Raw genomic sequence first — 13,362 nt, 5'->3', positions numbered from 1 at the left:
CATCCCACTCCAGACGCCCGCGCCGCCATTGGAGGCGCGCGCGTCGCTCCGGAGTTATATACGCATGGCGCCTGACTGCTGGGGAGAATTTATTTAATATTTCAATTTATACAAAACATGCCTTCACAATGCACACTACCGCCGCCGCGGTGGCTCAGCGGTTATGGTGCTCGGCTGCTGACCCGAAAGACGCGGGTTCGATGCCGGCTGCGGCGGTGGAATTTCTTTGGAGGAGAAATTCTAGAGGCCCGTGTACTGTGCGATGTCAGCGCACGTTAAAGAACCCCAGGTGGTCGAAATTTCCGGAGCCCTCCACTACGGTGTCCCTCATAGCCTTAGTCGCTTTGGGACGTTAAACCCCAATAAACCAAACCAAACAATGCACACTACCGCTGGTCCACTTCAGAAGAAGCTAATGGGATATATCGCAAAACTAGCACCTATGTATTGCTCTTAAGATGCAAGTACCGTCAACCAACCGGCTACACAGGAGTAGGACTGTGAACCGGATGGGAGGCTACGATTCGAAGCCGCGGGCTAATATACAAGGTGGGCGCCCAGGTTGGCCGACGTTTGGCCCACTTCACAAACAGTAACGAACATAAATAAAGATCTTTCATGGCGGGGTGTCGCCCACACATCTTATAACATCAGATGCTCCAGGCCAGGGTATGATTATCAGGAAAGACATAGCGTTCGTAATGGAAATGACTGTGCGCACACAAGGTAGCGTGTGCCACCCATTTCTGATCCCAAGGATGCAAGCATTCATTCGGGGTGAGTAACGACTGGAACGGTTTCGCTGGGATAAACAGATAAGCCCCGCAATAACGTTCCCTGTAGCAGTAATCTCCCCACCATAGGCTGTATAGAGAAAACAGTGAAACGCGGTGACAAAATGAGGAACAGAGGGCGACATAATTTAATGTCATGGCGGCGCGCCTAGCGCAAGCTCTCAGTTACGCGTCACTGCCCACTTCAGTTTTATTACGCGAGAGCCTAAGAGCCCCGGGTCTATGCAACCACCGGTGGTGTCACACTTTTCCACCTGTCAAGGGTGGTACGCTGAAGAGCCAGCTGCGACCTGTCACGGCTGGCGGGTGGCAGACTGGAGAGGGGAAATACACCTTTTCATTAGTAGAAGGGGAGAGTGAGGCCGGAAGGAAGGACGTACTCCTCCCGTCCTGAAGAAGGCGGAGCTAGGAATGTGCTGCCTGAGTTTGGTTTGCATGGGAACGACAAAACGAGGTTCTTATGCTGTAACAATGTCACAGCTAATTGCAGTTAGGTGTCCACTCATTTTAATGCCAGAGCGTTAGAAGGTTCCCGTTCCGCAGAAAAATCGACATCGTCGTGAGCTGAAAACCAGATGACACTCCTGCCACCAAGGTCACATGTGACCTCGCGAAGTCATCACAACCTGGCCACCGTTGCACACAGCCACCTGCCGGGGCAGTGGCGCATCGCTTAACCGCTGCACCACAGAGCCAGGGGTGGTACGAAGACTTCCTGGGGGCCACATAACACAACGACAACCAAACGAAGAACCAATCAGGCATACGATAGTATGGACGCCGGGACACGCGGGAGTAACAGGGAACCGAGAGGCGGACAGGATAGCTCGAGGGTACACTCATTACCGAGCATCCAACGTAGGCGACCTCGAGGAGAACGAACTTGTACCCCAAGATTATTCGGCGATACTAAACTGTTACAAGGGCTGCAGAAAGCGGTATCCATCACCACACAACTCCCTTAGCAGAGAAGACTCTGTCGCGTGGAGGCAGCTACAAACGGGCTCGTACCCGAACCTACACGTACTCAATAAAATGTATCCCACACAATGCACTGACAAATGCCCTTGGTGCCAAGAACCACCCACGCTGTACCGCATAACGTGGGCATGCCAGAGGATAAGCGTGGTACCAGTTATAACAAACCGGAGTGGGGAGCAGTGGGAGGGAGTGCTCTCCAGCGATCGCCGAGTCGACCAAGAAGGTCTGATTCGGCGAGCACAACTGGCAGCAGCTTCCAGCGGAGCCCTGGACTAAGGGCAGCCGACCTTTGTACAAGCAGATGGACGAAGCCATCTGACAGCCGCAGAAGAAAAGCAAACCTAGAGCTTAATAAAGTTGTTCACTCACTCACACCCGCCATCTAAGAATGCACAGTCGATAATTACCAATTCCGCATATATTGGCATATAAGCTGTACCTATGCGACAGAGGAGTACTTGATCCGTTCTTCCTATGCATAGAAAAATCTTTCTTTTAAGGTTTTCTATCGGTCGCCATCGAGTAATTAAGACTGCCATAAAAAAAATATCAAAGGGCAACCTTCTTGACAAATGTAAAGAGCAGAAAGTAGCCTGAACGGCAACCTTAGTTTACATCGAGATGTCACACAACACGAGAGAAATTTAATATGCTCCCCATGTCAGTGTCTCTGTTTAAATTGTCATGCTCGACTAGTGCGAGGGTCACTTAGTGCGAGGGTAATGTGGGCTAGAGCACTGCACCAGCGAACACGCGCTCTAATTCCTCCGTGTTCGCACCCTCTCCCCCGTAGTCTAACTCGGCAGGAGGAGGTATCAGTGCGCCGGATTCGGGCGGCCCTGACCCCATCTGTCCGTTATCGGTGGGGTGATAAATATCTGCCAGCAACTGACAGGTGCCCTCACTGCGGCGCTGCACCGGACATTTGTGATGTGCGGCACCTGTTGTGGACTTGCCCAGCGACGGCCCCTATTAGAAAACGGCTCCTCAGGGAGGTCGGCCTGTGGTGGAACCGCGACGGGGACTATGTGAAGTGGACTATGGACAATCACTTCACCAGCAGCCTATGCGAGTACCTCACCGAAACTGGTCTACACTCCTTCTTTTAACTTTCTGTAACCTTCATTCCACTCCCCCTTTTCTCAACTTATGCCTCAAGGCAGACTTCACGAATAAAAAAAAAAAAGAGCACTGCACGAGCTCCGGCGACTAACAACCTGGCCAAACAGCCTTCTGTTATGTCAAGAGCGTGAAATCACGAACCGGAATGACAGAGGCCGCTTAAACGTACAGCGATGACGTCTGCAATAAAAGCAATTCCCATTGTGAAGTCATAATGCTAAGGCAGCCTGCTTTAGATTCCTGAAAATAAAGCTTTTTCCTCCTCCTTTTCTTGCTCTTTTAAGCGTCAGAGTACATCAGTACACTCAGAACAGAAAGGAGTAAAAATGGTGTACACTGTCCTCCAGCGCACTTCCTTTTTTAAAAGAGAATGCGCTAGAACACAGCTTACTCCTTTTATACTCCCGTATAGACGTATTCGTGTTTAGAGTGTATCGTCGTGTTCCATGGAGTTAAAGGCGATGAAGAAGAAGGAACGACTCGCGCCTAGCGTGCCATCGTGTAGCCAGATCGTGCACCGTAGTGCTAACAGAACCAGCTAGCACGCAGCTGCGTCCAGCCAAGGCCAGAATCGAGCGCCATTGTTTCCGTCTTGCAACGCGCGCCTTCGTTCAGTTACCGTGACTCCTTACTTTCTGTGCGAAACGATAAGCGACAGACTGCTCGCTCGGTGAAGCTGCCCGTGAGATACAGATACCGACCTCCTTCCTGAGTAGCTCTTGAGGTATCTCTGAAGGTGCTTGGGTGACAAGGGCACTAGCTTGAGTCTTCAGTCAGGGACCAGGGCCACCGCAGCGTCATGCAACCCGGCAACCAACCACTGGGCAACCCGCCTCCCGGCTACCGCTACCGCGTGGTCGAGATACCGCTCGAGCAGGTGTTCGGCGAATCGATGAGCTCCATGACTCCGTTTGCCGAGGAAGGCGCTGAGCTGCAGTACGGCCCGTACATACAGCAGCTACAGCAGGCCGGCCTGGAGGAGTATTTGCGCCAGCAATATATGGACCCGCAGGTACAGCAAGCTATCATGCAGCAGCAGATGATGCAACAACAGATGATGCAACAACAGATGATGCAACAACAGATGATGCAACAGCAGATGATGCAGCAGGAGCAGATGGCCGCCGCAGCTGCTGCCGCCGCTGGCCCTGGAGGTGAGCCTACGCACCATTCAAAGACCCATCAAGTATAATGCGTTGGCTATTCCTAATCTTCTTTCTTAGTTTGTTGGCGACAGAACAGCTTAGCTTAATACCTGATCATCGGTAAAATAGAGCGTATTTACCACCGATGATCTGTGAGCGACCACACCAGGTTAAAGGCTTCGTCATTGTGATGACAGCAGTGCCAGAACCACAGAAAGCTGTAGAAGAACTGCAGATTGGGCTAGTTGGTGTAGATTCATAGTGATGGTTCAACAGCGCAAACACACACAGACCAAGAAGGAGACAAGACACATACACAGCGCTGAACTTACAACTGATTTTTATTAGGAAGAAGCATGTCATAACTAACTAGAAAGAGTGGGAGCGGCGGTTCAAAGAAGACATGACGGGCGCAGAAGAAATGCTTGCAACATCAATCATGAAACAAGATATGTTCCCTGTAAGACTGGCATAGTTTACCAAATCCCCTTGTCCTGCGGCCTTGCCTACATAGGCCAGAATAGCCGCCGCGGTGGCTCAGTGGTTATGGTGCTCGACTGCTGGCCCAAAAGACGCGGGTTCGATCCCGGCCGCGGCGGCTAGAATTTCTTTGGAGGAGAAATTCTAGAGGCCCGTGTACTGTGCGATGTCAGTGCACGTTAAAGAACCCCAAGTAGTCGAAATTTCCGGAGCCCTCCACTACGGCGTCTCTCATAGCCTTAGTCGCTTTGGGACATTAAACCCCATAAACCAACCAACCTACATAGGCCAGACTGGCCGCTGTATTAACGTGCGGCTCATGGAGCACGCTAATTCTTTAAAGAAGAAAGAAACTAACCTAGCGAAGCATTGTTTCACATGCAAATGCACGCCGTTTTTTGGTGACACTGATGCGTTGTTTTGTCATTCTGACCAGCGCACTAGAGAAATTGTTGAAGCCTTTCATATTATCCGGAAAGATAAAGGGTGCATGAGTGCGCCGTCTGTAACATTATCTGTTAGAGAAATGAATATGCTACACAGTGGATAGCGGTTCTGCGGATACACACGTGCTTTTAAAGCGGTTTTACCTTTTTCAGTACTAGGAGATTGTTGTCATTGCGCATGTGCGCTGTTTGTTCGTGTGTGTATATTATGACATGCTTCTTCCTAATAAAAAATCAGTTTTAAGTTCAGCGCTGTGTATGTGTCTTGTCTCCTTCTTGGTCTGTGTGTGTTTGTGCTGTTGAACCATCAGAGAAAACTCAATGTAAAAGTCGTCGCCTAGTGGACCATGATCTTTTAGCGCGTAAGATAGAACGCGTAAAATGGCAGCGGATGACATGCAGGTACCCTGAGCTCCACTTTACGAAAGCAGGTGGGAAGCGGTGTCATTTTAATTTGCCGAAACTTCAGCCCTCGATATGTAACAATGCGTATCTTCATTTCGCATGCGTGCACACAGTCGGAGCCCCTATTGCTCTGCCAGCAGCGCCCTATCTACCTGTGCCTCCCCCGGCTGAGCCACAACCTCTGCCTCTAATGCCCGGAACGAGTGTTCCTGGCAAAGAGAAAATTACCGTGAGTATCGTCGTCACCCCGAAAAACGTTGGGTTCCTATAGTTCAGCAACCGAGGGCTCTGGTCTCAAGCGGGCAACTCGTTTTCTTGCAGACATGTTCTGACGCCGTTCGTTAGCAGAGCCACTGCGCTCACGTCTTACCTCTGACCACGTGAATTCCTAGTGTCACAGATGTCGCTAATGGACCTGAATGAATCATTTAAAGCAATACTGAAGTGCATCAGTGTTAAGAAACCAAACCTACCATTCCGATTTTCATATTTAGTTGCATTTTAAAAGCTTAAAAGTTAGCCCATTAGACAAACACATGCCGCGTATAGGGAGCGTTCGAATTTAAAGTGGTTACACTGAAGGTGTCCTCTTAGTGAAAACGAAAGCTGCGCCAACTACGCAAAACTTCTGTGCTCAACCTGCACTAATCGGAGTGCAGAGAGACCGAACATCATTCTCTACAAGCGTGAATAAAAATTCATGAAGTCGCCATCGATCGATGTCGGTTTAAAAAAGCACCTATTATACCCCGTCCTCCTTCGTCTTGGAAGCGGTGCAAGGGCTAATGGCAATCAAACGGGCCTCTCGTAATCGCCACCTTTGCGGCCTCTCGCGGAAGGCAGTGAACACAGAAATGGACCTTACGCCCTTTCTCCGCTACATACTCATGGCATCGGTTTATAAAAATTCGTAGGGGCACCTAATTCCTATTATGTGTAGGCAATGCAAAAGCATTCGCAGCTGTTGATGCCTTAACCAGAAGTAATGTCTCTTCCGGTCCAGTGACGTCACATCTTGTCTGTTGAGGTCACTTCCATCCAGCCAATCGGAATGCTCCCATCTGGCAACGTCACTTCTCTCCAGCCAATGGGCGAATTTTATGACCGAATACGCATGGCCGACGATGGGGCTCCTAAAGCTGTACCATTAAATATAGGTGTAAAATAACGTGCTTGACTACCTGCACCCTTGATTTGCGAGTTTTTGAAAAACTCGCTTCGTCAGCTTTCACCATTCGTCGTCACAAAAACTTGCATGGTTGTCAGCGACGCTGTTTCCCAGGTGGCCGACTGAACTGCCGCAGCTCAGTTCCACACACAGTAACCCTTTTGCCTCAGAGAAAGTCGCCCACTCACGTATCTCTAAATATAAACCTTAAGGCCTGGAGCGCCTCGTTTTCCTCACTTATTTCAAGGCGTTGCTTAGTATCTCACGTTAGCGGTTGTTCCGATGTTTCTGACGTCAGGCGCAGCGAATAATTCACGATTCGTCGCTCTTACGCTTAGCGTTTTCTTGTTCTTCAACAGAGCGCGCCTGGTACTCCGCAAATGAGCGAGCCCCGTCAAGACGAAGAAGAAGTGAAGGAGATGATAGAGTGAGTTAGGAGTTCGTATAATTTAAAAAGGCGAGCTCGAGCTTATTTGATTTCTTCCCGTGGTTGTCCTGCCTCTGGAGTCGCCAGTCTCGAAATAGAACGTGGACATTGCATTTTCGATATTATTTTTGCCTAAAAATGTGGCGAACACTGTCAAGGAGAAAAAACTCCACACGCTAAACAGAAATAGGCCTATGTGGGGAGTAAAAATGTAGTAAGATGCCTTTTAGCTCAACCCCTTTAATAAAAGGGAACGCGCAGGCTACTCTTTTTTTTACTCCTTTTCGTTTGGAGTAGACGGAGAGCGATGGGCGTCGCCCAAGCACTGAGAGAAAAAAAACGGTCGATGGACGAACTTTGAAGCTAAATATTATTGGCTTTGGGGAACAGAAAGAGAGTTGAGTGGATTAATGAACGTACCCCAGTAGATCAAGATAAAATGGACTTCGCCATGCGTGCTATGCCGAGAGCAGTGGACGGCTGTTACGTTAAGGTAGCAATTATTTCCAAGGAGTGGCAGTGCGAAGCCTGTGAAAGCAAGTGGTGAGGAAGGGAGACGAGCTTCTCATATTTGCGAGGATAAGATTGCTGGTGCAGGACAGGGATGATTGGAGGTGAGTGGGAAAACTTTGTTCCGCAGTGGACGATGATGTTGATGGCGCCAACAATGGCGCCAGCAGCAAGCTCAGCCGATAGGTTTCCCGCCATTGTTACGGCCCCCAACTTCTTGTCGCATACCCGGGTGTTGCTATAGCAACGCAGACGCTAGGCGGTCCTGACTGCATGACTAGTCGGGTAGGTGGCTGACTGACATGACAGGGCCTTCAGTTTCAGGCTCATAACTTGTTTCTTCCGTGCATAACATGGACGCCTATTCAATTTTCATTTGTTCATCTATTCATTCACTCGCACGTTCTCCTTTCATCCTCCCCGTGCGATTGCAGAGAGATGATCATCGAGGACGAGGAGGGCGTGGCGGGCATGCTTATCTCGCTGCTTCCGGCCTTCCTGCTGCTGTTGCTCTTCATACCACTCGGCATACTCTTCTTCATGCAAAGTGAGGGCGCCACACGCGGCGGAGTCCTTGACGGACCCAAGGAGCAGAAATCGGTCGACGGAGCATGCGTCTCCCGGCCTGCCGGTCTATATGGGGGTAAAAAGGGCGTGCACTAGACAGCAGCTTACTCGCTTTTAACTCCTTTCTGCTCAGTGTATGAAGTGTATAAGAGTGTAAGAATGGTGTAATCTAATGTGTAATGGTGGTGTAATGTGGTAGTGGTGTAATGTGGTAGTGGTGTAATGTAATGTGTAATGGTGGTGTAATGTGGTAGTGGTGTAATGTAACGGTAATGTAATGTAGGTGTAATGGTGTAATAAGAGTGTAAGAATGCTGGCGGGAAGCGAAATTTGTTTTCTCTCCGTCGAATATTTTTTTAGCATTAAACGCTAGGTGGCGTACAATTGCTTTAACACAGGTCGAGTAAACTTGAAAGTGACGCACGCTACCCACATATCGTCGGCGTTTGATTGGCATAGTTTTTCGTTGCTTTTGTCAAGGCTATGAACATGTTTTTATGCGTGTCACATTAAAACCAAATTCTTCTCGTCTTTTTGCATTTCCCGTCTTCCGCGAAGCCAATATCACCGTGGTGGAGTGCTCGTTCAAAAGCTGCGTCGACGACGGTGAGCCTCCCACTCTTAACTCTTCTACGGATTTTCATGAAAAAAAAAGTAAATACTGTAGCCATAAAGGGATATGCTCAGTCCTTTGAAGTGCGAGGAGCAAGACTCGGGAGAGATCCCATGCGACATGAGTATCGAGCACTGGTGTATCAGCAGAACACAGTAAAGTTGTCGCAACCAATTTTTCCTGCTCACTAAAGGGGCTTTCTTAAACTTCGGTGCTATTTTATGACTTTCTTAGTCGTCATTTCCTTAGGAAGAAAACATCAGATATATTTATCTTGATAGATAATGTGAGAACGGACAACAAAAATTACTTCCTCAGTGGTCTATGGTCCAAACTGTTGCAAGTTCGTTGTACATAAATCTAAAAAATTGCTTTTCTTACCAAGGGGTAACAACCCTTTTCAATTAGGTTTCAACAGATTGTCGAGCTTCGCCGTGGTTTATTACCTTGAAATCAATTCTCTTCTTTTCTAGTACCGTAACGAAAGCTGGTGGGGAAACTCTGTAGCCAAATCTTCTTGTAAAACATTAGGTGAACTAAGCGAACTATTATAAATTCAAAACTTTTTCAACAACCTAATTGTAAACATTGCCGCCTAACTATGTGCAACTATCATTGTAACAATTTAAATTTACAAAATTTGATATTCATTTTTGCTACTGAACCCCACACAGGTAAAAATCTCTTTGTTAGGTCCATCTGAGACTTTTTTTGCTACTGAACCCCATACAGGCAATAAATCTCTTTGCTAGGTCTATTTGAGACTTTGGTTTGGGAACCTTGACATTTCTTGTCTTTTCTTTTTCTTTTTAAATTCAGATGAGTCCATTCGAGCCGAAAAATGTTCAGGTGTAGCCTAATGAAAGCGTCTCTGTGCTGCTTAAAATCCGAAGACCTGAACTAGCACAACCTCCTAATAATCCTCGCATTGCACCTTCTTCCACCGCATACACTTAGACACTGCCATTATAAAAAGGATCTGTAGACTGTCTTTGCGTGACCATAAATCTATTGGTTGTCTATAGACTGTCATTGGATTTGTATTGCCTATATACTCCTCTACATGATTTGTCTATATAAAGTATATAGACTTCATAGACAAAAGGCTTCCACCGTATACTTTAGACATTAGATCTTGGGCAAGAGGCCTGTGTGTATTCCTATCCATCTGCGTAGGGTTAGTTTAGGTTAGGTTAGCTTATCCTTTCGCGTCCCTTTAAACCAGGGGTTCGCTTCGACGACATCATCGAGCACGCGAGCGTGTCGGCCTGCAGGGACTTCTACGAGCACACGTGCGCCCACTGGCGCGACAAGAACCCGGTGCCGGACTTCGCCACGCGCTTCTCCTACCTCGACTACATGCGCATGCGGATTGAGGAGGACATCAGCGACGCACTCAAAGGCACGCCCTCTTCCTTCCCTCCACCCTTCAACTTCGTTCTATTCTGTAATTTCGCTGTGGTTAATTCTATTTCCTTAGTTATTGTTTCGGGTATAGTTAGTGGTTTTGTTTGCTTTGCAGCAGCAGGTATGTATATGCAGGCTGTTTCACTTAAGACTTCACACAGTTCATCACCAGCCTGACTACACCCACTGCAGGGCAAAGGCCTCTCCCATGTCTCTCCAATTAACTCTGTCCTTTGTCAGTTGCCGCCACTGTATCCCCGCAAACTTCTTAATCTCATCCACCCACCTAACTTTCTGCCGTCCCCTGCTACGTTTGCTTTCTCTTGGAATCCACTCCGTTACCCTTAAGGACCAGCGGTTATCTTGCCTTCGCATTACATGCCCTGCCCAATCCCATTTCTTCCTCTTGATTTCAACTAAGATGTCATTAACCCGCGTTTGTTCCCTCACCCACTCCGGCCTCTTCCGATCTCTTAACGTTACACCTATCATTTTCCTTTCCATAGCTCGCTGCGTTGTTCTTAACTTAAGCTGAACCCACTTTGTTAGCCTCCACGTTTCTGCCCCATAGGTGAGTACCGGTAGGATACAGCTGTTGTATACTTTTCTCTTCGGGGATATTGGTAAGCTACCATTCATGATCTGAGAGAACCTGCCATATGCGCTCCACGCCATTCTTATTCTTCTAGTTATCTCCCTCTCATGACCCGGATCTGCGGTCACTACCTGCCCTAAGCAGACACACAGTTAGAACAACACTTTTTTCGGCATAGCATCGTCAGCGGTGTCGTACACCAGAATACATCTGGTTTGGTTTGGTTTATTGGGGTTTAACGTCCCAAAGCGACTAAGGCTATGAGGGACGCCGTAGTGGAGAGCTCCGGAAATTTCGACCACCTGGGGTTCTTTAACGTGCACTGACACCGCACAGTACACGGGCCTCGAGAATTACTCCTCCAAAGAAATTCAACCGCCTTGGCCGGGATCGAACCCGCGTCTTTCGGGTCAGCAGCCAAGTACCATAACCACTGAGCCACCGCGGCGGCACCAGAATACATCTAGGACGGGCTGACTAGCATGCATGTTAACTAATATTGTGTAGTTAACTTTTTAACTATTGCTGTTAGGCTCCTAAATTATTGAGAGCCGTGTATCCCATGGTAAGTAATATGCATATCAGTTTTTAGAATTTCGAAAACGAGGCTACCATGGGCGCTGTGGTCCAACAAATATTAGCTGGCGCCAAAATACCTTTTTTTCGAGAAGCTTGCAGAGAAAGCAACCCCTCCAGTGCACCTAACTCGTTGAAATAAACCAAAATTTGTTGGGTCACACAGTCGACGGTAACCGCGTTTTCGAAATTCTAAAAACTGATGTGGATGTTACTTACGATGGGCTACAAATCTCTAAATAATTAGAAGCCTAACAGTGATAGTTAAATAGTTAACTATTCAATATTAGTTCACAAGCCTGCAAGCTAAAACGTCTTATTTTGTTTCTGATAGATAATGCTATAACGAAAAAAAAGCGCTCTTCTAACTCAAAACGCCTATTTTTGTAAAATATTGTGGGAAACACCCTGTATATTATTCCCTTCCATTTGTACACTGCCGGTTTAGTGCGTCGTAATGGAAGACTACCCTTCACACTTGCTGCTAAAATAAACTGTTCCTGTAGTGCATTACAGTCGCAAAGATCAGGCCTTCAGTATAGCGCCATCTATTAATATGTGTGAAGGGCTGGGATGAAGTTCAGATATCCCTATCACATCTTCGTACCGAAAAGAGAAAATTAGGTTTAAATCAAAGAACATTAAAAGCCCAGTGTGGCCAAAATGCGTCGTCGGTCAATAAATTCGTTCATTGGCTGGGGGGGAGTAACGTCACCAGAAGGGAGAATTCTCATTGGCTCGAAGGAAGTGGCGTCACTTCCGGTAAAGGTACCAACAGCTGCTAATGAGGTCTCATTTCTAATACGTAACAGAATTAGGTGTCGCTGTGAATTTTTTCTTCTTACTTTTTGATGTCATTCCTGTTGTCGCTGTTAACTTGCTCAGGCTTATATTTTATTAGTTTCCTTGGTCGCTTCCTTAATTGACCGGATGTCTCAAGACCTAAAGCCCCACGCATACAATATATTTGTAAATGATGGCCTACTCGGTGTCCTCTTTTCCGTCTAGGCGAAAGCCAGAAGCGCGCCAGGACTATCACTACCGGACACGTCGCTACGATGGTGGACATCTACCGGGGCTGCCTCAATGGTCGTAAGTTGAGCGCACCACCGTGTTAATTTTCTAACGATATTTATAGATGTACTCTACCAAAGTTCTCTTACGGTATATTTCTGCACCTGCTTGGAATATCTCAAGGTGCCAGTGCTCCCACCAGTGCTCAGAATTGTTGGAAGCCAGAATAAACAACTGTACATGCCATCCGCGTTCTCGGCAAGTGGGGCTGTGCTCCCAGAAGCGCATGCGTAGAAGGAAAATGCTGAGTATATTTCGAGTGCAAAGAGTATTGAAACTATAAATACTGTGTATTTTATTTCTACGTTCCTCTTACAGTTTACAAAAAAAAAGTATCTCGGGCAACATTCGTTTTAAAGGGCAGCTGCAGCACTTTTTTGAGAATTTCGCGATAGTCAAGGATTCAAATCTATGTAGGCTGTAGGTAAATCATGCCAGGTGTTTTCGCACTAGCATTTAAAATAATGACGTAATTGACGATTTAAATTTGCGCTTCTCCTCAAAGCACCGGAGGAGTGCAGAAAAGCTCAGCGTGACGTCACGGAAGGTATGATTTCAAATTACCGCTGTCGCCAGCCACATCATGCCGTGACCCGCTAGACGCTGCCAACTCTCGGCAGGGTTCGCCTTCGGCGGCGTTGGTTTTTTTCCTTCAAAGCAGGCGTTTGTGCGTTGGAAATGTACCGATACCTTCGATGACGTCATCATGCGCCCTCCACTTGGCGTTGTGCGCTGCGGAGAAGCTTGAAGGGCGTCCGGATTTCAATCGGCGATTACTTCACTTTTTCAAGCGCTAGCCCAAAAAGACTTCGCATGCTTTACCTCTAAGTTTCACACATTCGACCCTTTTAAGCTCATTGATTTCTAAAACCTATGCAGTTTCCCTTTAAGGTTGTATTCAATATCCGATATCGATAGAGAGGTGACTGCAACATGTTTTAATGCAAATTTTTCCATATATATATGGATTTCCAGAAATCTTGCCTGAACGCACCTTTTCGCTTGAAAGTCTTATCCTACGCTGCATGTCATTGTCAAGTGTTCACCCACAG

The 13,362-nt window shown here is 47.4% G+C and overlaps 1 protein-coding gene across 1 annotated transcript; it reads left to right on the top strand.

Annotated features, from left to right (window-relative positions):
- The first annotated feature begins 3,600 nt into the window (after positions 1-3,600).
- LOC149365611 (uncharacterized) lies at positions 3,601-12,354 on the top strand. Its single transcript, XM_089568938.1, has 7 exons — positions 3,601-4,051; positions 5,487-5,602; positions 6,901-6,968; positions 7,913-8,025; positions 8,604-8,651; positions 9,884-10,060; positions 12,245-12,354. The coding sequence occupies exons 1-7, from the start codon at positions 3,697-3,699 to the stop codon at positions 12,352-12,354; spliced, it is 987 nt and encodes a 328-aa protein (XP_089425064.1). The 5' UTR covers positions 3,601-3,696.
- The last annotated feature ends 1,008 nt before the right edge of the window (positions 12,355-13,362 follow it).

Source organism: Amblyomma mixtum, chromosome 1 (assembly GCF_055824585.1).
Source record: "Amblyomma mixtum isolate Tamu chromosome 1, ASM5582458v1, whole genome shotgun sequence".
Taxonomy (NCBI): domain Eukaryota; kingdom Metazoa; phylum Arthropoda; class Arachnida; order Ixodida; family Ixodidae; genus Amblyomma; species Amblyomma mixtum.
The sequence above is the reverse complement of the archived record's forward strand: the minus strand, read 5'-3'. Positions and strand labels throughout refer to the sequence as shown.